Source organism: Lontra canadensis, unplaced genomic scaffold (genome assembly GCF_010015895.1).
Source record: "Lontra canadensis isolate GAN:19392208 unplaced genomic scaffold, GSC_riverotter_1.0 scaffold47, whole genome shotgun sequence".
Classification (NCBI taxonomy): Eukaryota; Metazoa; Chordata; class Mammalia; order Carnivora; family Mustelidae; genus Lontra; species Lontra canadensis.
Window position 1 is genome coordinate 86,171 of NW_022631041.1, and position 25,878 is coordinate 112,048.

At 39.6% G+C, this 25,878-nt stretch overlaps 1 protein-coding gene and 1 pseudogene across 2 annotated transcripts; both read right to left on the bottom strand.

Moving 5' to 3' along the window:
- Positions 1-5,740: 5,740 nt before the first annotated feature.
- Positions 5,741-24,675, bottom strand: IL22RA2 (interleukin 22 receptor subunit alpha 2). 2 transcript variants are annotated; one of them, XM_032873008.1, is made up of 5 exons: positions 24,320-24,675; positions 23,478-23,613; positions 20,980-21,158; positions 7,572-7,741; positions 5,741-6,134 (listed from the first exon to the last, which is right to left on the bottom strand). In XM_032873008.1, the coding sequence occupies exons 1-5, from the start codon at positions 24,378-24,380 to the stop codon at positions 5,985-5,987; spliced, it is 696 nt and encodes a 231-aa protein (XP_032728899.1). In that variant the 5' UTR covers positions 24,381-24,675; the 3' UTR covers positions 5,741-5,984. The 2 variants fall into 2 exon arrangements, with proteins under 2 accessions (XP_032728899.1, XP_032728898.1); XM_032873007.1 differs by lacking the exon at positions 24,320-24,675 and having other exon boundaries at positions 23,478-23,747.
- On the bottom strand, positions 9,098-9,236 carry LOC116876820 (annotated as a pseudogene).
- Positions 24,676-25,878: the final 1,203 nt, after the last annotated feature.

Sequence of the window (25,878 nt, forward strand, 5' to 3'; positions counted from 1 at the left end):
TCTGAAATACATACAGAATACCTATGTAAGAACTACTGACCTATATCCTTAACACTTGCAGGGGTTTTTTGGCATATACATTATAACTTAATTTTAATAGAAAGAAATAAATGTACTTGGAATACCTCACAGGTTCTGGAGGGTGGGAGTGGGCCAGGGAAGAGAATGTCATTTGGAGGCTGCACAGCCTGGAACTATGTTCACGTTGTGTTGCAGACTGGCCCATTAAAGTCTCCTGTGCTGCAGTGGGCATGCGGGTGCCATTTATACCACTTAAAGCTCAAACACCAGCATCAGGTGCTGGCACCAAAACTGCAGCCTCGGCTGTCTCTGTGCCACACTCTGGCAGACAAGACTGCTCATTTGAAACCTATTTTGGGATTCAAAGCCTGGGCGGGGCTGTCAGATTAGGAGAGCTGCAGTACAAGGTGCAGGGGAACTATGGAGAGAAAGCACCTGTTGTTATTTCATAAACTAGGGGTTGGGGGGAATTCCTGAACATAAGACAGTGGTTCCAATATGAAGCAGCCTGAAAGAATAACAAATGTCTCTATAGGCTACATAATTCAATTAATCAACAAGCACTTAAAGTGTGCCTGTGTTGTACCAGCTGCTGTGCTAGTGAAGGGAATCCTTAGGCTGCTTCCTGTTAGATTATTTTTCCTCACTTATTTGCGGAAAAGGACAGGAATTGGCACCCATTCAGGGTGAAGGTGCTGAGAGATTAAGTTCAGATCTTAAATAGTAGATCTATTCCTTCCAGAGCAATGTGAGCTCACTTTTCTTTTTATAGGTTTATGAAAAAAGTAATGATCTCAACTAACTTTTCCTTGAAAGAATGAGATTTATTACTTTTAATAGTGAACTTGAATGATTGGAGCACTATATATTGATGGCAGTGGGTCCTAGCCTGTGGCTTGGCACACTGTCAGTGTCTTTTTTAAAATCTATTTGACAGACAGAGATCACAAGTACACAGAGAGGGATGCAGAGGGAGAGACTGGGGGAAGCAGGCTCCCCGCTGAGCAGAGTCCAATGCAGGGCTTGATCCCAGGATGGAGATCATGACCTGAGCCGAAGGCAGAGGCTTTAATTTACTGAGCCACCCAGGCACCCCAGACTGTCAGTGTCTTATCTCCATAGCTCCATTCTTGCCACTGTGGCAAAACCATTGATACCTAGGATTGTGCCCTGCGGTGCCATACAACATCAAAACTAAGAACAGAAATACACTTGTAAGCTGGAGTTCTGTTAAGGAGTTGACAAACAATGTTTCTGGAAACATTCTTCTTTGCTAAAGTTATTTTGAGAAAACAAAAAATAGATTAATTTTAAACACCCCCAAATATTGTTCTTTATGTAAATATGGAAGGTAGTGGTAAAGTCAGGTCTTGGATAGAATTTAGGCAGAGTAACAAAGCTCTGTTCTCAAACCAGTAGAGATGACATGCTATAATGGCAACTGCTGTGTGTGTGTGTGTGTGTGTGTATGTGTAAGATTGAGAGCAAGAGAACTGTAAGCATTTGAAACAAGTACTGAAGACATTGTAGGTGTGGTACATGGAATAGAGTCACTAGTACTGAGAGGGGCATTTACTAAGACATCAACAAATACTTGTGGCCTGAATGTGGAGCATTCTAAAAGGACCGTTTGACCTTGAAGATTGCATTAATAGATCAATAGGGAAATATTGGCCCTTCAGTTATAGTATTCATACAGCCATATGATTTCTGAAGAATATCACATGGGACCTTGATTTGCTGTTATAAAAATGAGTAGAAATGAAAAATCACATGTATTGATTGCCAAGGTAGTGGCAAATTGAACCAAGTGGTATAACCAAGTTAAGAATTTGCTGAACACATAAGGCCATGGCTAACCCCATCTTTGATAAAGCCCTGAGATGAATAATACACATTTGTAGGGCTTTCCCAAGCCCAAACTGCGTTAATTTTATCATCTGTAGAAAGACACACTTTCTAGCAATGTTCCTCTCAGCATTTAAAGGTTAGAGCAGACACAGAGAAAGTTTACTTACAGCACGCAATTCGTGCCATACACAACTTGTTTTATTCTACTAGTCAAGGATCTCTGGGTTGGAAGCAATAGAAATTTAGTGAAAATAAAGTAAGGGGGGGAGCAAATTATTTGCTCACTCAAGTCAAAGTTCAGCTGGATTTACCTGAAGAGCATCAGAAGTCTTTCTCTCCATCTCTGCTCTGCTTTCCTTTGTGTTCACTTCAGTCTCTAATGGGCTTATCGGGTGGGAAATTTGGCCAGTAACAGCTCCACATTTAGCTGATCCTCACAGTGTGTGATCCCAGAGGAAAGAGCAGGGTTCTCTCCTCTGCTCTCAATATTTGAGAAGAACCCTGATTGACCTACCTAAATCAGATCCCAGCAAGTGGAGGTGCTGTGGATGTAGGGGGTGAGGAAACCCCCTTGATAAGGTGACAAACTGGGGCAAAAAAGAAGAGCAGAGCTATGGGGGCCCTCATGTGGCAATCTTTAGAGTTAGTGGATGACATGAAAATGACTGGGAAGAAAGGACCAGCTCTCCAGTGATCGACCTAGCTGCTGTGTTTGCTGTCTTTTCCAACCATCTCCCACCTTCCTGGCCTCGAACAGGATTAAACATACCCATCTCCAGGATCATCAGCCTTGGTATGATTTCAAAGGCAGGGAATAGGTCCTTTCTACCTAAAATATATATTTCCATTTGCACAGTATGTCTAGAATTAGTTTTACTCAAGGCATAGTATATTGTTCCAGATTAATCTTTGATAGATAAAAAGCCCAAATACAAATATCTGGCAGAACTGGTTCATGGTTGCTTTCTGTCACCAACAGGGGGTCAAAGAGGAGGAAGGCCTAGACAGGGGAAAGAATGCCCAATGGACCAGCTCCTGCCCACAGCAGGCCCAGGAGGTAAGTAAAGAGAGTCTAGATATCATTGAAGTGCTGAAAGGGATTGAGGTCTTAGGTTAAAAAAAAAAATTGAGATCTTTGGGGCATTGGGGTCAAGGTCCCTCTCTTATGATCACTCCTCTTCTGTAGAGATCAATTTTTGTTGTTCAGTTTGGACAACACCAAGCACTGGGCTTTGTAGTGAGTTTCATTATTGTTAAGACACAGAAGTCCACTTTTCTTTCTGGAGAATGTGATCCCAAAGGCATGATAAAATAAACAAAAGAAAATCCACTGAAACAATAAAAAACGTTCTATTCTCCAAGTTCACTTTTGCCTCTGAGTAAATGGCATATAGTTAAAGGGAGTCATACAGTTTGATGTAAGAATTTCTATGGTTATAATTTTAAAAGATTTGTCTAGAGTTCATTCTAAATCAGCTTTTCAACTCATCAGGTTATTTGGTTGCTATTGTTGATTTTGGCTTTTGATTTTTTAGATTTGTTTTTTGCCTTGAAAACATTGAGTCTTCAGTTATAAAATAAATTTCTGAACTTCTTCTTGAAAATCAAGATACCATAGAAATTATTGGCACTAACCTTCAAGGCAACTTGGATATGGATTTTGCCAACTAGGGAACATTTGCTAATAACTGCATAGACTTAAGAGATCTTTCAAATACATGCTTTCCAACCATTCAGGACAAACAGGAACTACTGGTGCTGCTCTGTTTGTCCTTGAAAGCAGATGGCTACCCACCAGCTGCCCAGCTGTCCCATCGGATCTTCCTGCCTCTACTGCTCTCTTGTCCTAAAAGTCAACGCTGTCCTTTAATATAGCAGCTAATATTAAAGAAAAAAATGAAACCAACATATAAAAAAGGAATTTTGAGGGCACCTGGGTGGCTCAATTGGCTAAGCGTCCAACTGTTGGTTGAGGCTTAGGTCATGATTTAATGGGTCATGTGATCGAGCCCCAGTTTAGGCTAGGCACTCAGCAGGGAGTCTGCTTGAAGATTCTCTCCCTCTGCCCCTTCCCCTGGCACTTTCTTTTTTTCTCAAATAACTTTTTTTTTGTGGGGGGGTAAATAAAAGGAATTTTAACTAGGAAACTAAGGGGTTATCTGTCTGTACAAAATCCCAGAGTAAGTTCTAGAGAGTCTGATAAAAGTGCTTAAGCTGTGGAGCAGATAGATGTGGTCTTGGCCCTTGTCAAATCACAATCTCTCAGAGACTCCCCTGTAAAGTAAGTGACCATCTATTTCAGGGTAATCATGACTGCCTTGTGGCAGATGTGAGGGTTAAAGATATGACGTATATGCAAATAGACACTTGTACGGACTGAAGCCTGGACCTGCTGAGGAATGTACCTGGAGAAATGGTCACCCCTTCATCCATTTTTATGGTTAGTTCTCCATACTGGGTTGAGATTATCTCTGGATCTATGCTCAAATTCATTTTTTCTGGTCATATCAGAAAGCAATGAAACTAATTCTCTAGCTCTTGCTTTGTTTCTTACTCTCTCCCTCCATGAAATTCTGGGTAATTTTTAGTCTATTATCGTGTGTAGTTGTATATAACAAGAAGCATTTACTATATCTTTATTACATTTTGGAGCAGTTTTAATGAGGAACTGTACAAATATTCTCTGATACATAGCTCTTCACAAGAAAGACAACCTTAAACACATATACAAGATTAAGCCCAAAGTGGAGAAAACAGCTTTTTGTTCCCTCACTGAGACTTAAACCACAGACCTTTGCTCACGGGACAGCGGAGCTGCTGGAGGGTCTCTCATGGGTTTTCTCTGGCTCTATAATCTCTGCTTACTCCAGTCCCTCTTCCAAATAAACCCACCACCCATTGTGTGCTTTCAGCTCCAAGCCTACTTTGCTATCTGGTTCCCAACCACCATCTACGTACAACAGTCAAAATGTCATTCATAACATCCTTGAATATAGAGAATGTGAAAGTGCCACCAGCAAGAGACCCTTTGCCCAGGATGACTGAGTAGTGAGTATGGTGTAAATTAGAGTCAAATTTCTTTTTACTTTGTTGCTGAAAGATATTACTCGATTTTGAGAATAAGGAAAGTTATTTTAGGGCAATATCAAGAAACAAAGCCAACGCAGAAAAGAAAACCTTAATCTGAGTATATGTTAAATGAAGGAAATTATATTGCATAAGATTCCTTTGGTGTTTAGATGTTATTGTCAGTATTAATCTAGGTATTAATCCAGAGATCATGAGAAGTTTTTTATTTCAAATACTGTTTTTATTTACATAGAATTTAAAAGAAAATATTAGTTCACTAAGTAGAAATATTTTATAATAGAAATGTATAAAAAAGTATATTCATATGAAATAGGAAATGTACGGGAAAATATTCATTCATGTGAAAGTTCCATTTATGTAAAAGTTGGCCTATGTATGTCAAGTTAACTGTCTCAGTAGAGAGTGAAAAAGGATTGCTTCAGAATTGTTTTTGCCGGTAACATTACCTTTAAAAAATGAATCCAACAATATTTTGTTAAATGTCTGCTCTTACTTTGGCCCTTGAGTGTTTATTTAGCTGTCTTAGAGCAATGCAGATTGTTGTTAGGATGTTACATTGAGATATAAAATTCTGTATTTCAGAGAGCCCTTTATTCCCCATCTCCCCTTTTAATTCCAATTTTTTTAAAGATTTTATTTATTTATTTGACAGACAGAGATCCAAGTAGGCAGAGAGGCAGGCAGAGAGAGAGGAGGAAGCAGGCTCCCCGCTGTGCAGAGAACCCGATGAGGGGCTCAATCCCAGGACCCTGAGAACATGACCTGAGCTGAAGGCAGAGGTTTTAACCCACTGAGCCACCCAGGCACCCCTAATTCCAATGTTTTGAGTGGGGTTGCCTAAATCAGTTTATAGTAAAATGTAAAGGAAGAAAGAATGGATAAGCAAAGCGTTCCCCAAAGTGTAATAGTGAACACCGCATCAAGAAAATATAAACACAGCTTTCAGTGAGATGCTTCAACAATGAGCCATCCCACTCTCAGAGAGCTTTTGATTGCCATGTTGTGGAGCACTCCATACCCCTTCAAGGAAGTTCCACACATCTTTCTTCACTTCTCTGACTTCTTCGGCCTAGCATGAGTTGATAAATTTCAGCCACCACACAGTAAGCAGAGCCAGGTGCCAGAGCTCCAATTTCAACAACTCTGCCAGTTCCTTCATATACCTTTTGCTCCTATACATAAAGGGGCAAAATAAGATGATAAATAGTTTTTGGTTAGTCACTGATTTGCTCTATTTTTGATAAAATTAGTAAGTTGTCCATAGTCTTGGTAGTAGCTAGATTATAGGGTTTCTTCCCAGACACATACTCCTCCAGAGTCCTCATTCAGAGCCTGATAAAGGGACAGATCATGGTTGTGTACATGCAACATGAGGGCTGCTGACTAGCTGACCCAGTGGCCAGAGTCTCTTTTCTAAGAATTTGGACTGTGAAGAGAATGGAGGAGACAGGGAGACCGCTGGAGACACACAACATGTTGCCAGAGGGATGAACTCAGATCCTTTAAGACCCACTTCTCCATTTGTCCTTCCCAGACTTCCAAGCCTGGCAGAACTTTCTTTTTTGCATCTGTCTGTCCCTAAGTTCACTTGTTACCTCCTAATAACTGCCCCCCCCCAGTTGAACCAGTTCAAATAGGTTTCTGTTGCTTAGAACTAAAGGAACCCTGCCTTAAATGCATACTGAAAAGGAACATTCAGTTAATCATCAAACAAGATAAAGGCACTGAAGGTGGATTAAAATATGATAGCAAAGTTGGCATAAAGACATAATGCTAAGATGCAAAAGTCACTTCAAATGTGTGCCCCAATGTTCATAGGAGCAATGTCCATGATAGCCAAACTGTGGATGGAGTTTAGATGCCCTTCAACAGACGAATGGATAAAGAAGATGTGGTCCATATTCACAATGGAATATTACTCAGCCATCAGAAAGGATGAATACCTACCGTTTGCAATGACATGGATGGAACTGGAAGGGATTATGCTGAGTGAAATAAGTCAAGCAGAGAAGTACAAATATATGGTTTCACTGATATGTGGACCATAAGGAATAGCTCGGAGGACAACAGGGGAAAAGAGGGAAAACTGAATGGGAATAAATCAGAGAGGTAGGCAAACCATGAGAGACTTTGCACTTTGGGAAACAAAGTGAGGGTTACAGAAGGGAGGGCAGTGGGAGGATGGGGTAACTGGGTCATAGGTATTAAGGAGGGCACGTGTTGGGATGAGCACTGTTATACACAACTAATGAATCATTGAGCATTAAAAATTAAAAAAAACAGTTTGTGTAAAATCCATAAAAATGAGTATGCATGGTCATCAAATGAAATTAAATATAATTAACAGTAATCTTTAGATATGCAAGCAAGATTAAGTGGACACCAGCTGAACAAAGCACAAACACAGATAGACATACACAAGAGTTGTAATGGTGATGCCAAGAGCTAATTATTTATCAGTGATGGTGGAAGTGAGAAGGAACTTAAAAAAAAGGTTAAGAAAAGTAAGAGGGGATTGAGTGGCAAAAGAGAAGACACACTTTAAAGCTAAAATGTTACTTAAGTGAACAAAAGAAAAATACCAAACTTATCTATTCACCTGAACTTACCTTTTCCAGTGAATTATTAATTATAAAGACTCGGTATACTAGCTCATAATAATCTTCTATTGATACATTTTTTCCTTTTTGGTCTCTATATGGTAAATTTGGAGCATGGAGAATCACCAACAAAGATCCATTAACTTGGGTTATATTCATGACTGGAGGATCTATTCTTGCTGGAGAAAGAATAGGAAAACTTGACAAATCATTCAAAAAATATAATATTTCACATGGACACATTGTAGATAACAAGTCACGATTAAATTCAGAGATCTGGCCGAAATCATTATGAAGAGATACTGCTGAAACCTAAAATAGGAATGTCTGAGAAGTTTCTTTAAAGATAATTTTTTCTTTGCAAAGATTCATACCTTCTGGTTCAGCTTTAAGGAGAAGTTTATCCGTCATTTCCCCAGCCCACAGTGATTGTTTTGGGAAATGAAGTGTAAAAAGTTATTTGGGTGGAGATCTTAGAGTAGGGCAAATATTTTGTAGGTTCTTTTTTTTTTCTTTAAAGATTTTATTTATTTATTTGACAGAGAGAGGCACAGCGAGAGAGGGAACACAAGCAGGGGGAGTGGGAGAGGGAGAAGCCCCCAATGCGGGGCTCTATCCCAGGACCCTGGGATCATGACCTGAGCCGAAGGCAGCCAATTAACAACTGAGCCACCCAGGCGCCCTGATATTCTGTAGGTTCTTAAAAGATGCAAAATTTCATAGTAGCTTTAAAACTGTTTGAACATGTTGCTATAAAATTCATTCTACAGGATTATGTTATATGCTATGGAATAGCATGGGAATGATCCAGAGAGAGAATTTTTGGTCCTTTTATCTTGATATCATTAACTAGATCATTATGAATTAGGAAAGAATATTGGATAAATTAGTGGTCACTTTAGTTTTCCTCAGATTAACTATAATAATCCTAGGTGGAATTAATTGTTTGATGGATATTGTTGTTGTCATCTCCTTTGATATTCATTACATATTTTCAGTTTATAGATTCATATCTTTTATAATTCTTAAAAATTAACCATTCTCGATAGATAAGAAAGATAATATAGACAGATAGGTGAATAGAGAGATATATATGCTCATCTTCTGGAATTTCAATTCAACTTCTGTTAGAATTTCTTATTTTCAGACCTGTTTTCCAGCCCACCAATTTACTATTCAGCCATGTCTGAACTGACTTTTAAATCCCCATATTACATTTTCTTTTAGTTCAATGATTTTTTTTTTCATTTTAATGAGCTCTATTTGGATCTTTTTCAATCTGGTCCTTAAAAAAATTTTTGTACTTTGATTATGCTTTTATTTCCTCTGCTATGTCTTTATTTACTTTGCTATCAGCTTCCACTATTATAAATACTTGAAAGGGTAGTCCACTAGGTGACTGTTTGTTCCAAATTTGCTTATACTGATCTGCTCCCTTGTGTTTTTATTGTGAGCACATGTCTAAAGTTGATACTTTCTTTTTTGTTGCTTTTGTTTGAATTTTTTTAAATTTAATTAAAATTTTTTTTTTAAATCAGAGGAAAGCCTGAACACAACCCCCTACCAGCAGAAATTGTGCAGCAGAGTTCCCCATGCTTGGGGAAGTTGCAGGGGTCAGAATGATCTGGGTACGTCCACCTTCATGATCATGCTATCTCCCCAACCAGGAAGTATGAATTTTTAAATTTTAAATAAACTTTTATTGACCTATAAGATAGATATTGACAAATAAATAAATCCTATATAAGTAAATCATATGGCTCAACAAATCTTTACAAATAAACACTCCTGAATAGCTATTATCCAGATTAAAAACAGGACATTATTAGCACTCCAGAAACTTCCTTCATGTTCTTTCCCATTACTTAACCCCAGATGATAACCACAATTGTCCTGACTTCTATCACCATATACATTAGTTGTTTCTTTTTTTTTTTTTTTTTTAAGATTTTATTCATTCATTGAGAGAGAAAGAGAACGTATGAACACCTGAGCAGGGGAGGGGCAGAGAGAGAGAGAGAGAGAGAGAGAGAATCTCAAGGAGACTCCATACTGAGTATGGAGCTTGCTGTGGGGCTCGATCCCATGGCCCCAAGATCATGACCTGAGTCAAAATCTAGAGTTGGATGCTTAACAGACTGAGTCACCCAGGTGCTCCCATATACATTAGTTTTTGAAATCATGCAATACATACTATTTTTGTGTCTGGCTTCTTTCACTATATATATTTACATGAAATTTCATATATGCATATATGTATATATGAAATTATGGGCTGAATTGTATCCCCTGAGAATTCATCGGATGAAGCTCTAATCCCTCATACCTCAGAATATGACCGTATTTGGAGATAAGCACTTTAAAGAGGTAATTAAGGTAAAATGAAGTCAGACTGACTTCATGGGTGGTATGGGTGGGCCCTAATCCAATATGACTGGTGTCTGTAAAAGACATGGGCATGCATGAGCACAGGGAGCTGGCTATGTGAGGACACAGAGAGAAAGCCAAGGAGAGAGACCTTGGAAGAAACCAAACCTGCTGGCACTTTGGCCTTGGACTTCTAGCCTCAGAACTGTGGGAAAATAAATTTCTGTTGTTTAAGCAGGCAGTCTGTGGCATTCTGTGGTATCCTGTGGCAGCCCTAGCAAATTAATATATATATGTGAATATATATGATATATACATATTATATATATTATATATATAGGAATCTACATAGATTATATATATATGGGAATATATATAAATATTCATCCATGTTGCATGTATTAAGAGTTTGTTCTTTTGGTTGCTATGTAGTATTTAAATGTATGACTATTGCAATTTATTCATAGGCTTAGGTTGTTTTATATAGGTTTAGCTCTTATAGATATTTCCATGTTTCAGTGGACACACCAATTTATATTCCGTTAAGTGGTATATGAAAGTTCCTCTTTTTCACATTATAACACTTGACAATATTATTTTTTACAAGTTTTAATTTTGGCCATTCTGGTAAGTGTATAATACCAATTCATTGTGTTTCTGAGTTGCATTTTCCTGAGGACTAATGGAATTTCATGTGCCTATTGGCCATTCGAATGCCCTTTTTTGCAAAGAGCTATTCAAGTGTTTTGCTCATTTTTTAATTGGTTATCTGGTCTTCTTATTGATTTGTAAGAGTTCTTTGTACATTTCAAACATAATCCTTTATCAGGGACATTGTAAATATCTTCTGTGACTTGCATTTTATTTATTTTAATGGTATATTTTGGTAAATAGAAATTCTTAACTTTAGTGTAGTCCAATTTATTAGCCATTTCCTTCAGCATTAGTACTTTTAGGAATCTGCCTATCCCAAAGTCATGAAAATATTCTCCCATGTTATCTTATGGAATAGTAGTCAGCAGACATTTTCTGTAAAAGGTCAGGTGATAAATACTTCAGGCTTTCGGGCAGTATATGTGTCTGTTGTAACTACTTCACTTTGCCATGGCTTTTGTAGCATGGAAGCAGTTGCAGGCAAAATGTAAATGAATGGGTGTGATTATGCTACATCAGAATATTCTTGACAAAAATAGAAGCAGGCACTTTGGCCTACAAGCTACAGCTGCTGAGTTTTATAGTTTTTCAGCCAGCCAGACTTGATTTTGTAAAATGGACGATGTAGGGGAACAAGATTTATTGTCTTATTTAGTCTCAATTAGACCATAGTTAACTTCACTGAACTACACTGAGGACACAGATCAAATGACCCTATTCATGTTGCATTCCCTCTGAACTCTGACATTTGGTTTTGTGTCTGCAAGCTGTCCTGAGGCCATATCAACCTGATTCAACCTCAAGTTGGTGTTTACTGAAATACAAAGTTGGATTATATTTAAATCTCAAGGCTTTATGAATTTAGGAAATACCTAATTGGTAACAGAGTCAATACTGAAACATATGCCCTCCTTTGTTTCCTCTTTCTTGGATGGGCTTTTCCTAGTCTGCTCTTTTATTTATAGGAGCCCTTCAAGTGTTCAAGATTTTGTGAGGGTATTAGTTGTAACTCTCCACCTTGTGCTCACCTACAACCTGGTCCTCTGCCCCAGGAATGGCTGTTACCACTCAGGGTCTAGTTCCCAAACTAGGAAAATACTCTCAGAACAATAAGGCTTTACTTTGTTTATCCTCTGGTTTTCCTTCTGGTTTCCAGCTACTTTGTTTTGGCCCCTGGAGATTTCCTTTCCTTTCTCTCATGTTCTTCTTTAAGAGAATGTGAAATGTTTTATCCAGACTTTGAAAGCATATTAGAAGAGGACAGTTTCTACCCACACAAACTCCCACCCCATTTAATCTGAAACCAAAAGTTGTTAATCCACTTGTCAAATGTCAGAAATTTTGCCGAATTGCTTAGTGAAGGATTTCCCCTTTGTTTACACTTTAATTTTGTGAAGTGGCTGGTATTTAATCCTCTGTGATTTCCATGCTCCAAATTCTAGTGACCACAGACACTTTGTCTACCCCTTGCAAGCTGAGAAGGAGTTATTGCTTAGTTTTATAGGCTAGTTTGACGTATGTTTAATTTTCTCCTAGATAGAAAATGTATTTCTAACATTCTTGTCACATATCTAGCAACAAAAAACCAAAAACCAAAAAATCCAGTCCTTTTTTACTAACATGTCTCAGAGTTTAGACATACTTCAATTGGCAGACATTTGTTAAAGATGAATACTGGTAAGATTATATTATCTCTTTTTCACTAAAATATTTTTGTGTAAGCTGACCAGTCTTTGCCCCTTCTGGCCTAAGTTATTATTACTGGAGAATTTCTTTTAATCATATGCATGTAGAACCTGTCCTTTGAATATACACCTTCATCGTCTTAGATTTGGTTGCTCAATGTGATACTTCATCTTAAATACGGGTGAAGTATGTATTTAAAGTATTGGCTTAGGATACCAGTGAGCCTGGCTGCAGACATCACAGGAGCTCCTGGATTGTCATCTAGGATGCTGAGCTTTGTAACTGAGTGACCATTCTTGACCTTTGCACTCAATTGTGAGTGTGTTACAATGGACAGTTTAAGATTACTTGACCTTACAAGTCCATTTTACTCGAGTAACTCTCTCCTTGAAACACTCTCTTCCCAGAGCATATATCAGTCCTCTGGTTTCCTCCTACCTTGTTGGTTATTTCTCCTTGTGAGATATAGCTTCCCTACTCAGGCATCCTTTGTTGAGATTCTTTCAATACCTGACCTTACCAACATTCCTTCTCAATACTTCTTCCTGCCTAGGCAGTCCTATCCATGCCCATTGTATTATATGCAAATGTATGTCTTAGAGAGTTGGGATATATGCATAGATATTTCCCTTGGATATCTGAAAAACATGTTAAACTCAACATATTTAAAATTGACCTATGATCTCCAATACTTTGTACCCCATCAAACTGAACTTTTTCCATCAAACCTCATAAAAAAAAGTCTTAGGGATTCATCCAATTATGCAAGCCAGAAGCTTGGAAGTCATCTTTGACATGTCCTTCTTCCTTATTTCTACATGCAACCCATCACCAAGCCCTACCAATTTTTCCTACCAAATGTCTCTTCAATGATAAATTTTCTATATCCTTTCCATTATCCTAATTCAAGCCAAATCCTGACTCTTACAGACTATTACAAGAACTCACTAACTCAATTGCTCTTCTTTTTCTGATCTGTACTTCCAAATATAGCTGAAGTCATCTTTTCAATACACAAATCTGATCACGTAATTCCTCATTAAAATTACCTTATATTTTTCCAGGGATGCCTGAGTGGCTCAGTCAATTAAGTGTCTGACTCTTGATTTTGGCTCAAGTCATGACCTCCAGGTGGTGAGATCCAGCCCCATGTCAGTCTCCGTGCTCAGTGGGGAGTCTGCTTGAGATTATTTCCCTCAACCCCTCCCTGCCTCATGTATGCTCTCTCTCTCTAATATAAATAAATCTTTATTTTTTTAATGATTTTATTTATTTATTTGAGAGAGAGAGCGAGCGAGAGCTAGAGAGCACAAGTGGGGTGTAGGGCAGAGGGAGAAGCAGACTCCCTGCTGATCAGGGAACCTGATGTGAGACTTGATCCTGGGACTTGGGGATCATGACCTGAGCCAAAGATGGATGATTAACCAACTGAGCCACTCAGGCACCGAAATAAATAACATCTTTTTAAAAAAATCACTTTACATTTATATAGAAGAAGTCATAACTCCTTAATAGAAAATTTTCATTTTTGTTCTATCTCTCCAGTCCCCTCTTTTTTCACATCCCTCCTGCCCGCTCTTCTTCACCATGTGTCTGTCTTTCAGACTCTTATACTTGGCCTGCTTCCTCCTGCCAGAGGACCTTTGCCAATGTTATTCCCTTTGCTTGGAAATCCTCCAACTTTTTTTTGTCTAGTTAACCTGTAATCATCTTTAGATATTAGCTCAAGTGTCATTTCTCCAGAGATGCTCTTCCTGACATCCCTGATCAGGTCCCTCCTCGACGAGGCTCTGATACGACTGTGGATCTCCTTTGTACCACCTGCCATTAGTATCATGTTATGTTTGTTTGTATTACTATTTTATTAAAGTCTGTCTTCTCCATTAAACAGAAATCTCTACGAAGAAAGAAACTTTTTTGTGTCTGATGTGCTTGCTATTTTCTCCCTAAGACCTAGTATAATGCCCAGAACATAGTAAGTGCTTCATAAATACTTGTGGAATGAATGGAGCCAAGGTGATTATTTAATCTGACTTTAAGTCACTCCATTAGAAAATCAGGTCTACTCCAAAACTCCACAGCTCATTCTAATTCAAGAAAATATTTAATTTAAAAAATACTGAAATCATACTGAGCCTCAAATGCTGCTATAACTTAAGAATTTTTTTTAATGTTGCTTTGTCCCTAGATAGATACCAGGAGCCAGAACCCCTTAACCTAAAACCACACCCCAATGTTCAGAAACAGATCTCAGGTGAGTCAATGCAGCTAGTTGATTCATTAGGCCTGTATCACAGACTCTAGGAACATGCTATCCTTATAGCCTAGCAACGTGTTTTTCAAAACATTATTTTCAGAAAGCCTCAGGACCTGTGGCAAGAAAGGCAAAGCTGGAGGTAAGGAAACAGGCAAGTGAGCAGGGGTCTCATTATCTCTTCCACAACAGTCGCTCCAGTTTTGACTGTGCTACACATTGCTTTCCTATTCTTCTTAAGAAGTCCTGGCAGAAGGCTTTTTTAGTTTTGGGGCTTTTATCCTTCATAGGAGAGTCATACAGAAAGAACACAAATCCTTCTCAACGCAACACTATTTAAATTAAAATATAATTGAGTTGACGCTCATCTCAGCCAATGTCTTTGGCTAATCTTATCAACTAACCTAATGGCTCACACTCAAGAAAGCTTTGTTTGAGGAACAAATTTGAACTTGACCCCTTTTCTAGGCTTGAATATAGCAATTAAACTACGCTGCAAACTCCCTCTTTGTCATATACCAGCTTGGTCATAAAGTCTCTTTTTCCTCAACCAAAGAATTGGTAGAGTGTATTGGGCTTGAATCTTGTGGTATTCCAAGAAATACTGTGCTGGATGCCATGGATAGTTTGCTCAATTCCCATTCCACTCTTCTACTAGTTGAAGATTTGCAAAACTAAAGATACCTTTTTTCTAAATTCCAATGCATCTAACATTCTGGACATGATCTAACTAGTTTGGATTTAATTAGACATTGCACTAGTTAGATCACTAGGGTGAGATTTGGAAGGCAAGAGAAGTAATAATGCTACCAGTTTTATGATAAATCTTTCATCTTTCCCTAGAGAATAATTGTGAATTGGAGAAAGGTAAGTATAGACTCTGGCCAGAAATGGGACCCTGAGTTGATAATTATCTCTGCAAACTCAGAATTCCTCTTATAGTGTGTTCTTATAGTGGTCAGATAATAAAAGTAAATTTAATGAGATAATACACAACTGACAGATATCATTTCCATTCCGGTTCCCTGATCCATGGAAGTTATTATGGGATGGAAGGTCAAGTGGAAGTCAATGGAGTTTCTCTTTTGAACAAAATTTGTGCATCAAAACACCTTGAGAAGTGCAGAGGTAGTGAGATGTATCACTTCCCCACTTGACTCATTTATTTTAATTATACCCTCCTCTTCCAAAAAAGATGGATCTTGACTGATAAAAAGGAAAATTGCAAACCTATTCAGGTGGTGACCATGGTGTCATTGCTTTTTAGCTGCAGTATCTCTGTTCTGGAGCCAACCAATATAGCTACTGGCTGGAGAATTTTTTCCTTTGTTCAATAATTAGAAAGCACCAGAACAATTTCCTTTCACTTGGCTTTCATTTCATCTGGATCTCTGTCACATATAATCTACAGGGTCTTTGATCTTTGTACCACAGGATATCATGTTGGTCCACTAAACTGCTCATCCAATACTGATTGAACTTGGTATCCTAAAGTCCTACGCACTATAGATGCTTAAGGAAGATACACTGAACCTGAGTGTTGGAGTTAAATTTCCTCTGGGGTTTGTTGAGACATTTCCTCTCCAGTGAAAGGCAAGTTGCTTCACTTTGCATCCTCTACTGCAAAGAAAGTATCACTGGGTTTGTTGGGCCTCTATGCATTTTGTAGGAGACACATACCACATTTAGTTGTGTTACCCATTTGCAAAGTAATCCATAAGATTTTCAGCTTTGAGAAGGACCCAGACTAAATGACAGACTTCTCAACTAGTTCATGTTGCAAACAAGCAGCTCTGCCACTTTTATGATCCAGGAAATCTAACAATCTTCAAATTATCTGTGGCAGATCAGGATGCTATTTAGAGACTGTGGCAGTTCTGAGTCCTGGGATTTTTGGCACAAAGTCATTCCCTCTTTAGAAAATAACTATTTTCCTTTTTAGAAAAATTTCCAGACTTCCTGAGCTCAGATAAAAATGGAACACTTGAATCAAGTGAAATCAAGGAAACATGTGACCTGAATTTCCTATCATGAACTGGGTGTCTTCTGATGTAGAACATCATAAAATGCCAACATTAAGTGGAAATGGATTCTAGGAGTCCAGCTTTTAGCAGGTCTTACCATCAAATTAGTTTGTGAAAGTAGGTAGTTCAGTGCAACTACATCTACTGCTCTATTACTTTTTCTTCCTCTATAGTTATGGCATCTTGAGGAGTCCTAATGACCACTTAACTTAAGTAAGGGGGGGAAGAAAACTTATTCCCAGAAGGTTCTGCATGACATGAGGGTACTGGCCAGAAGTGGACTGCTATAGTACTATACACACTCAGTTGGTGGCAGGAGGTCTGGATAAGAAGTATATGGATGGACCTCTGAGCAAATATTTCTGTGTCCAGGTGAATGCAAAGCAAAATACACTTACCAAAAGGAAGTTTTCAAAAATCTAGGCGGATATAGAATTGCAAGAGACCAGAATAGCCAAAACCATCTTGGAAAAGAAGAACAAAGTAGGAGGGCTCACACTTTCCAACTTCAAAATCTGCCACAAAGCAGCAGTAATCAAGACAGTGTAGGGTTCCCTGGGTGGCTCAGTCAGTTAAGTGTCTGCCTTCAGCTCAGGTCGTGATCCCAGGGTCCTGGGATCAAGCCTGGCATTGGGCTCCCAGCTCAGTGGGAAGTCTCTCCCTCTCCCTTTGCCACTCCCTCCCACTTGTTCTCTCTCACTCACAAATGGATAGATAAAATCTTAAGGAAAAAAAAAAGACAGTGTGGTACTGGCATGAGGAAAGACATATTGATCATTGGAAACAAATTGAAAGTTTAGAAGTAAACACACAGGTCTGTGATTAACATATTTTCACCAAGAGCACCAAGATCATTCAAGGGTAAAAGAATAGCCTTTTCAACAAATGACACTAGACAACTGGATGGCCATTTATGAAAGAATGAAGGTAGACACTTACCTCACACCATACACAAAAATGAACCAAAATGGATCACAGACCTAAATATAAGAGCTAAAACTGTAAGACTCATTTTAAGAAAACTTAAGATAAACCTCTATAGCCTTAGACTTGGCAAAAGATTTTTAGATATACCAAAAGCATGAGCAACAGGGGAAAATAGATTGGATTTCATCAAAATTAAAAGCTTTTGTGCTTCAAATCACTCCATCAAGAAAGTGAAAGGACAAACCACACAATGGGAGAAAATGTTTGAAAATCATATATCTGACTAAGGTCTGGTATCATAATATATTAAGAACTCTTATAACTTAATAATAAAAAGACAAATAATCCAACTTAAAAATGGGCACAGGAGTTAAATAGATAATTCTCCAAGAGAGATACACAAATGGCCAATAAACACATGAAAAGATATGTAACATCCTTAATCAGGGAAATGAAAATCAAAACCATATGAGGGGGGTGCCTAGTTGGCCCACTCCATTAAGTGTCTGCCTTTAGCTCAGGTCATGATCCTGGAGTCCAGGGGTCAAGGCCTGTGTCAGGCTCCCTGCTCAGTGGAGAGTCTGCTTCTCATTCTCCCTCTCTCCCTGCTCTCATGCTCTCTCTCTCTCTCTCTTTCAAACAAACAAAACAAAAAACATGAGATACTTACCACTTCATACCGACTAAGATGCTATAATCAAAAAGTCAGGGAGATATTGCTAAGGATGTGGAAAAATAGGAAACCTCATACACAGCTAAAGGGAATGTACAATGGTGCAGTGACTTTGGAAAAGAGTCTGGCAGTTTCTCTAATGATTAAACATAGGGTTACCATGAGACCTAGAGATTTCACTTCTATGTATATACCTAAGAGAAATAAAAACATTTGTTTACACAAAACTTGTACATGAATGTTTATAGGAACACTATTTATAATAGCCAAAATGTAAAAACAATTCAAATGTCCATCAACTGAGGAATGGATAAACAAAATCTGATACATTCATGTACTGAAATATTATTTAGTCACAGAAAGAAGTACTGATACATGCTGAGTGAACCTTGAAAATGCTAAGTGGCCAGTCACAAAAGACCACATATTATATGATTTCATTCATGTGAAATGTCAAGAATATTTGAGTTCCCTAACTCTGTACATACAGAAAGTAGATTAGTGGTTGCCTTGGGCTAAGGGGCTGCAAAAATGAGAGAATAAGAAGGTGATAGCTGGGGCGTCTGGGTGGCTCAGTGGGTTAAGACTCTGCCTTCGGCTCAGGTCATGATCTCAGGGTCCTGGGATCAAGCCACGCATCAGGCTCTCTGCTCAGCAGAGCTGCTCAGCCTGCTTTCCCCGCTCTCTCTGCCTGTCCCTATGCCTACTTGTGATCTCTCTCTCTCACTGTCAAATAAATAAATAAATAAATAAGGTGATAGCCAAGGAGTATAGTGTTTCTTTTTGAGGTAATGAAAACGTTCTAAAATTGACTATAAGTGAAGGTGGTAATATCCATCAATATACTAAAAACTGCTGAATTGTACTCATTATATAGTTAATTGAAAAGGGTGTCAATTATATCTCAATAAAGTTGTTTTAAAAACTCTACATGGAGGCAGTGAAAGCTTATTTCTCCAGTGTCTCCTACTTGCTCCTCAGGCTCAGGAACAAAATGGCAGTGTGAGAGGGATGGAGACTATATAGAGACTCAACATATGGACTTCCTTTGGGCAAAGCTAGACTGACACTACTGAGAGTCTAACTTCCCTGTAAGGAGGACCAATGCTGAACCCCTAGTATAGTTCACTGTATAGAGTAGATTTTTTTTTATCCCTTCTAATGGTGAAGGGACAAGAGACAGTGGAATGGACACTTTCCTGCTTCAAGGCTTTTATCAACATTCCTGCTGACTACCCTACAATGAATGTAGTGATATTTTATTCATGAGCATAATATTTGAGGATATATTGCTTACGAGAGAAGAACCAAGTTAATGTGGAAGAGGTGAAGTCAGTCTCATACCCAAAGGAATATTTGGCCTTCTGATATATCCCATCACTTAGAAACCCCCACTTCACAGAAAGATAAAATGGCTAATTGAAAACTCAGTTTGAGAGACAGGACCTTGGGAGCTGGTATATGTTCTAATCTTGTGACCAATATATGGCGCTCTTTCTTTCACAGACATTCACTGGCCTAGGATATAAGAAGTAGAAGTGGGAGGGCTGATTCTTACTATTAAATATGATGAACAACTCATGAAATGCTTTGTTTCCCATACACTTGATTATAAGATTGGAAGTCGAAGCTGCCTCCTGACTATGAGGAGCTTTTCATGCCATTTAACCAACAAGGAGAAAATGAGGTCCTTGTGTGTTGTCTGGGCCCCTGGTTCTGAGTATCAAGGAGAAGCAGAGTTGCTATTTATACAACAAGGGCCAGGTAGAAGTATGCTTGGTATCCTCTGTGGCACATCTTACAGCTCCTATAGTCAATGATAAAAATTAATGTAAGGTTATGTTAAACGAACACAGGAAAAGACCAAAAGGACCCCAACTCCATTAGAATGAGGAGCTGAGGTACTGGCTGGAATGAAAGTGAACACTGAGTTAATAGTGAGAAAAGTTGGGGTACGTGGGTGGCTCAGTTAGTTAAGCAACTGCCTTCAGCTCAGGTCATGATTCTGGAGTCTCGGGATCGAGTCCTGCGTCAGGCTCCCTGCTTGGAAGGGAGTTTGCTTCTCCCTCTGACCCTCCTCCTCCTCATGCTCTCTCTCTCTCCTCTCAAAAAAGTAAATAAAATCTTTTAAAAAATTTAAAAAATACTGTAAAAAGTTATAAATATTAACTACCTTCATGGCTAATGGTGATTATGAGGACTGCAGTAAATACCCATATTTTCTTTCTTGCTTTGGTATGCATGTCTTTTTATATATATACATTAAACACTTTTCTTTTCCTCTTACTCTTTTGTCTACTCTTACATGGTAATGGTTTATTTTATAATTTACATTTTAGATTATATTATTCTAGGATTATGACTAAATTAGAAAAAGAATATATGTCATTGAGGAATGAATATAAGGGCAAACTTCTTGTCTCTCGTTTGGGGGGGAATGACAAGAAGTCTTTATTTCTGAAGTGTATTTTCAGGAATTTCACTCCCATGCTCGGGAAAAGCATTAGGACTCCTTTTCTGCTGTGTGAAACTACTTCTCCTCATAGGAGCTGGCAGTCTGGCAGCAGACTAGACTGTGGCCCTGCAGTCAGATGCAGCAGAATGGGAATCTTCACTTGGGTGGTACAAGCCATAAGACCGGCCAACCACTGGACCCTCAGTGCCTTGATTTCATGGGCTATAAAACAAGGTTAGTCAAAGCCATCTTCCAGGGATGTTCTGAGAATTAGGTCAAATGACGTGATGCCTAGAGTTCAGCAAAGCACAGAGCCTGCTCCGTGGGGCTACTCAGGGGCAGGAAGAGCAAATGCAAAGAAACTCCACGGAACTCACTTTCCCACCAGGGAGTGAAGCGCCGTGTCATGGTCCAGCCTGAGGGGATCCCAGCAGAGGTGGTCCTCACTCGCCCATAGTAAGGTTCCTGTATATCTGATGTTTCATTGGTAAGGTCGCAAAAGAATTCTAGAATACCCCAACAGTCCTCTTTATTTTTCCATTGTCTCTGTCCGTACCTGCAGAAGGGAAAAGACAAAGATCTGAGGGTTGATGTTGTTGTTGTTGTAGTAGTTGTTTTTCCAACTGAAGGAGTTTTCCATTTTTTCAGTCTATTAATTTTTTAGACCGGTTGGGATTTGTCCTCCAAGGTCAGTACCCCTGTGAAAGCTTCCAGGTTTTCTCCAGTATCTTTAAAAAAGTTTTTATTCTTGTTAATCAAAGCGTTATCCTGCTGAAAGATAAACTGAAGCCTGACATCTTCTGTATCGTAGCAAAAGGGCTTTGGGTTTTTTAAGAGTGAAGTTTTTCTTCTGGTATATGAACCAACTTCCATTTTTGAGTACTAGCTTCCCACATCCTTAATGCTTCTGAGGTTTCAACCCTGTGGTTTTCTTCACTTCTCATCGGTCTGCTGTTGAGTAATGTGGCCAATTCTGAGAAGTCACTACCAATTTTCATCTCAGGTATTGCTTACCCAACACATCTGCTCAATTTTTTCATTGAAAATGGAGTGGGGGTTGTAGTGAGGGAGCCCTGAAATCAGGAACTAGGAGTGAGGGAAGGGAGCCCATGAAAAAAGCCCATAAAGATGCAGATAGGTTGACTCAGCCCAAGAGTATGTGACGGTACAACGGCAGAACGGAAGATGAATGGTTCCCTTCGTTTTCCGTCACAAATCAGAGGACACAATAAATGACGGTGGGAACAGAGTAGAAATGGGAAGGTGGGGCAGAAGTCTTCCCAAAATATTTGTGGAAAGACCTGAAATCTAGCTTTCCAGCCACATAATGAGGAATACTTCCAGTGTCTGGACTTTGTAAATTTTACAGTGGCAGCAGCGGCATTTTATCAAAGGATACCGTTAGAGCAAAACCTGTTACAAGTATTGGGCACAATTTGATGTTTTTAATTGTTATTTATTGTTGATATATGGCCTTTGCTAGCTGAATTTAGCTATAGTGGCTAGTTTCTCTTGGTAATGTGATACCTCATTTTTTGTCCTATCCCAAGTGGGACAGATATTAACAGTAGACCCACATGAAAGGAATAGAATAAAGTGAGAGGCTTCAAAAATATAAATCTGCATTGTGCTCTTGAAAATATCATATAGAGAGGAATGGATCCAAGTAATCTGAATCTCATAAAGTTGAGGAGTCCTCTTTAAGAAGAAGAATTATGAGTATAAAATTCTCCCACAGGGTCCTAAAGTTTAATCTTCATTAAACAACTTCTAATCCACTGTCAACACTGGACCTCCAATAGGCCCTATTTATATTACCTAAAGGGAAAGTATAAAAAAGAACCACCAAGCCTTACATTCTATATGCTGGAATAGCTCCCATTATGCACAGATCTATTTTTAGAACAGAGAAAGCTTTATTATAAAGCTGCATACATTTTACAGTTGCTATGCAAAATATGTTGAGAAAAGCAGCAACAGTTAAAGACTGAAAGACTTCTGGAAATGGTTCTTGTGACATTAACAGGAGGTTAATTAATGGGAAATCTGACCTTGAACCTACTCGCGTCTAGAGAGACATGGATGAGGGTATGGAATAAAAACTGCTATTTCGGTCCACAGCTACATCTGACTTCTGAGCTTTGAATGAAAAATCGTGAATGTGGAACTGTAATATCTGCTGTCTCAGTATCTCTCAGTCAGCATCTCAAACTATGGAAGAGAAGGAGGAGCCCCAGTAACCCCCAGAAATGGATGAGTGGGAAAACCCACCATTAGCAAATCAGGAGCTTCTATCTCCTGGCCTCAATCCTGGAAGGGAACTGATGATATCTGAGTTTTGGCAATGATCCCCCAGAAGCAGCCCACAGAGCACAGGGAGAAGCATGCCACAGCATGTTCTAGGAGCCACTTGTTTTTGAAAAGAATTTTCTAAGTTTTCAAAAGTGACTGTTGAATTAAAAATCTCTTTTGTGCACTCATCCCCATGTGTCCCACAGCGGCTTCTTCAACTGTCAATAGCGTCAGCTTGGTTGAGTACCTACTACGTGCTAAGCACTCTGTGTCCAACATTCACTAGATAAATATGTAGAGACCCCACCATGTGCCAGGCTCCACTTGGAAGTCAGAGGCTCAGCTCCTAAGGTGTCAGTGCTACGTCTCTGAGGGGTGAAGTGTGTCCCCAACAGACTGCTCATCATCAAGACTTTTGTGTCCCCAGGCGGCATTTAAGGAGACAAGATGCTACTGTCCCTACCTCTGCTTCTTCTTAACCCCTCTGAAGCTGAAAAAAAGATCCTAACACTCCACTGTCTTCTAGAGCATATATTCCCAGTGGCCATCTTGATCCCAGCTGGAGGAAGCTCAAATTACTTACGTTTTATACTGCACAAAGTAGATACTGCTGTTGCTGGTGCAAGCCCTCCCAGGCTGCCAGTGCAAAACGTTGTGGAAATTTCGAGACTGGAAATGTACTCTCTGAGGCTTCAGAGACTCATGGGCTGACTGAGTTTCTAAAATAAAAGGAGAAGGAAAAACTTTGAACATGAACACGGGCACAGTTGTTCTTAGCAATACTTTGCAGTGTGATGCCTGCATCAGGATTTCCTAAAGGAGTTGCTGGAAGTGCAGATGGGAGAGGTGGAGCCCAGAAGTCAACTTCTGAAACTGGAGTGTGAAGATTTTTATGCACGCTCAAGTTCTAGAACAACTGTGATCCCGACTATAAAAACTCAAGCGATACCCTCCCATCCCATTGCCGAGCTCCAGAGGGAGCAAATGGCAGTGGAAAAAAAAAAAAAAAAAAAAAGCATCTTCAGTCCCTTCCATGACAGTGATAGAATGTAATGACCAAGATGAAAAGCTCACACCAAGGCCACTCATCTACCTTCCCAGGAGCCATTATATGACTGCTACAATGAGGTGAAATTTTTCCTGGGATCCATTTTGGTTCCAGGCCCTCAGCCCAGGCCTAGGTTTCTCCTTCCTCAGGATATGAAGTTTCTTGAGTGTCTCCCCTTTCGTAGCTACTTATTAAGTCCACCTGGAGTTATGCAGGCTGCAGAGAGAAACTGACTCCATGTCTGTTCTGACCATTTCATGTCAGAAGAAAGCTGAAAATTTGACAAAGCCAGGAAAAGTAGAGCCATTTTCAACAATCCCTTGAGCAGACTCGGATGACAAAGTCTTGAGCAGCTAAAAAAGAAGTGAAGTACTTACCTACAACCCCAGCCGGGAAGAAACAGATGAGGAAGCCTAGAAAGCAAGGCTTGGGCGGCATGGCTGGAGCGCGACTGGTCAGGCAACCAATGGCCCCCTCACTGAGAGTGCAGCTCTGGACAGAAGAGGAAACTGAAGAATCCTCAGGCAGGACATCCCCTCGTGGGTTTAACCATGGTTCCTTGAAGCCACTACGATTTCACTTTGTTAAGACACTATGTTGTTTATTATTCTAGGGTTATTGTAAAAGTATAAAAATCACTTCAAAGAATATTTGCCGTAAGTCACTTCAACATGGAAGCTTGTTTTTGTCGGGACTGGGATTTTGTTAGCTCCGAAAAGGCAGAACACAGAGGATTGGCAGACCGCAGGGCAGGGTAGAGCAGGAATTGTGCAAGGTACTAGATAGAAGGTGAGGGAGTAAAACAGCTCCTGAGGCCCTCAGGGAATGTAGCCCTGGGAGGCTGAGGTGCTGGCTGGCAGACTGATTCTGAGAAATGTACTCGGGAGTTACAGCTACCCGGGCTCCCGGCTGTGGTTCAAGCTGGTAGGGTGTCTGATTGATTCTTCCTTTTCCTCTCTTCTTGGAAGCTCTCTAACTTCCTGGGTATACCTCGTACGCTCCACATCCTCTGGCTCTCCACAGGGCTTCCGGGCCCTACTCATCCCTCTTCCCAGTCCATGGTGGCCCGGGGCCCCGCTCAACTAATGTTCTTCCTTTTCCATTCCCCACCTTCGTTTCCAGCCATCTGAGAAAGATTTTGAGCTGTCAAACTGCAGGAGTCCTTAAAACGTTGAATGGTGGAGGGCAATCGTGTGGCGCTACATTCTCTCTTTTTCATATCTTCTTTGAAATCTGATCGAACTAGGTCATCTGTTCTTTGCCTATGATTCATTATATTCATTTTTCTTACCGATTTTTTAAACCACATGTTTGTAGAGGCATTAAATTGTACATTAGAGCACAAGAAGAAAGTCATGATTTTTTAAATAGATTTTATTTATTTTTTTGACAGACAGAGATCACAAGTAGGCAGAGAGGCAGGCAGAGAGGGGAGGAAGCAGGCTCCCCACTGAGCAGAGACATAATTGTTTTAAGTGAGGATTTTTAGGTCAAAAAGGGAAATACCTGTAGGTCTCTTTTAAATCCTTGGTAGAAAAACCTCTGTAGTAAGTACTAGGTAGGGCTGCTAAGCAGTTCTCACTCATTCCTTCATTCAGTAGCATGCACCAGACATTTACTGCCTGGTCATTCTCAGCGGCAACGGTCCAGCAGCGGTTGAGACAGACATTGCCCCTGCCTCCCAAAGCCTACTTGTACGGGGAAGTAGACATAAGTGCCAGAGCAGTACGGAGGGGTCTGTGAAGATAATGCCAGGCTTTCCAGTGCCTCCATGCTGTGTCCAGCTTTGGAACCAGACCCCGCATCTCCTCCAGGTGGGATTTCCACTGCTTAGAAGCAAACCAAGGCTTTCAAGGAAGAATGCAACAGATCTTAGGCTCCCTTTGTACTCTCTCAGTGCTCCTTGTCCTCTAGGCTTCTCAGCAGCACATAGTTA

Coding starts and splice junctions, on each gene's coding strand:
- IL22RA2 (XM_032873007.1), bottom strand. CDS start 23,698: ATGCAGGCATCACACTGCAAAGTATTGCTAAGAACAACTGTGCCCGTG. Junction 21,159..23,477: donor TACTTTGTGCAGTATAAAAC/GTAAGTAATTTG, acceptor TCCCTTCTGCAG/GTACGGACAGAGACAATGGA. Junction 6,135..7,571: donor TTAATAATTCACTGGAAAAG/GTAAGTTCAGGT, acceptor CTTTATGTATAG/GAGCAAAAGGTATATGAAGG.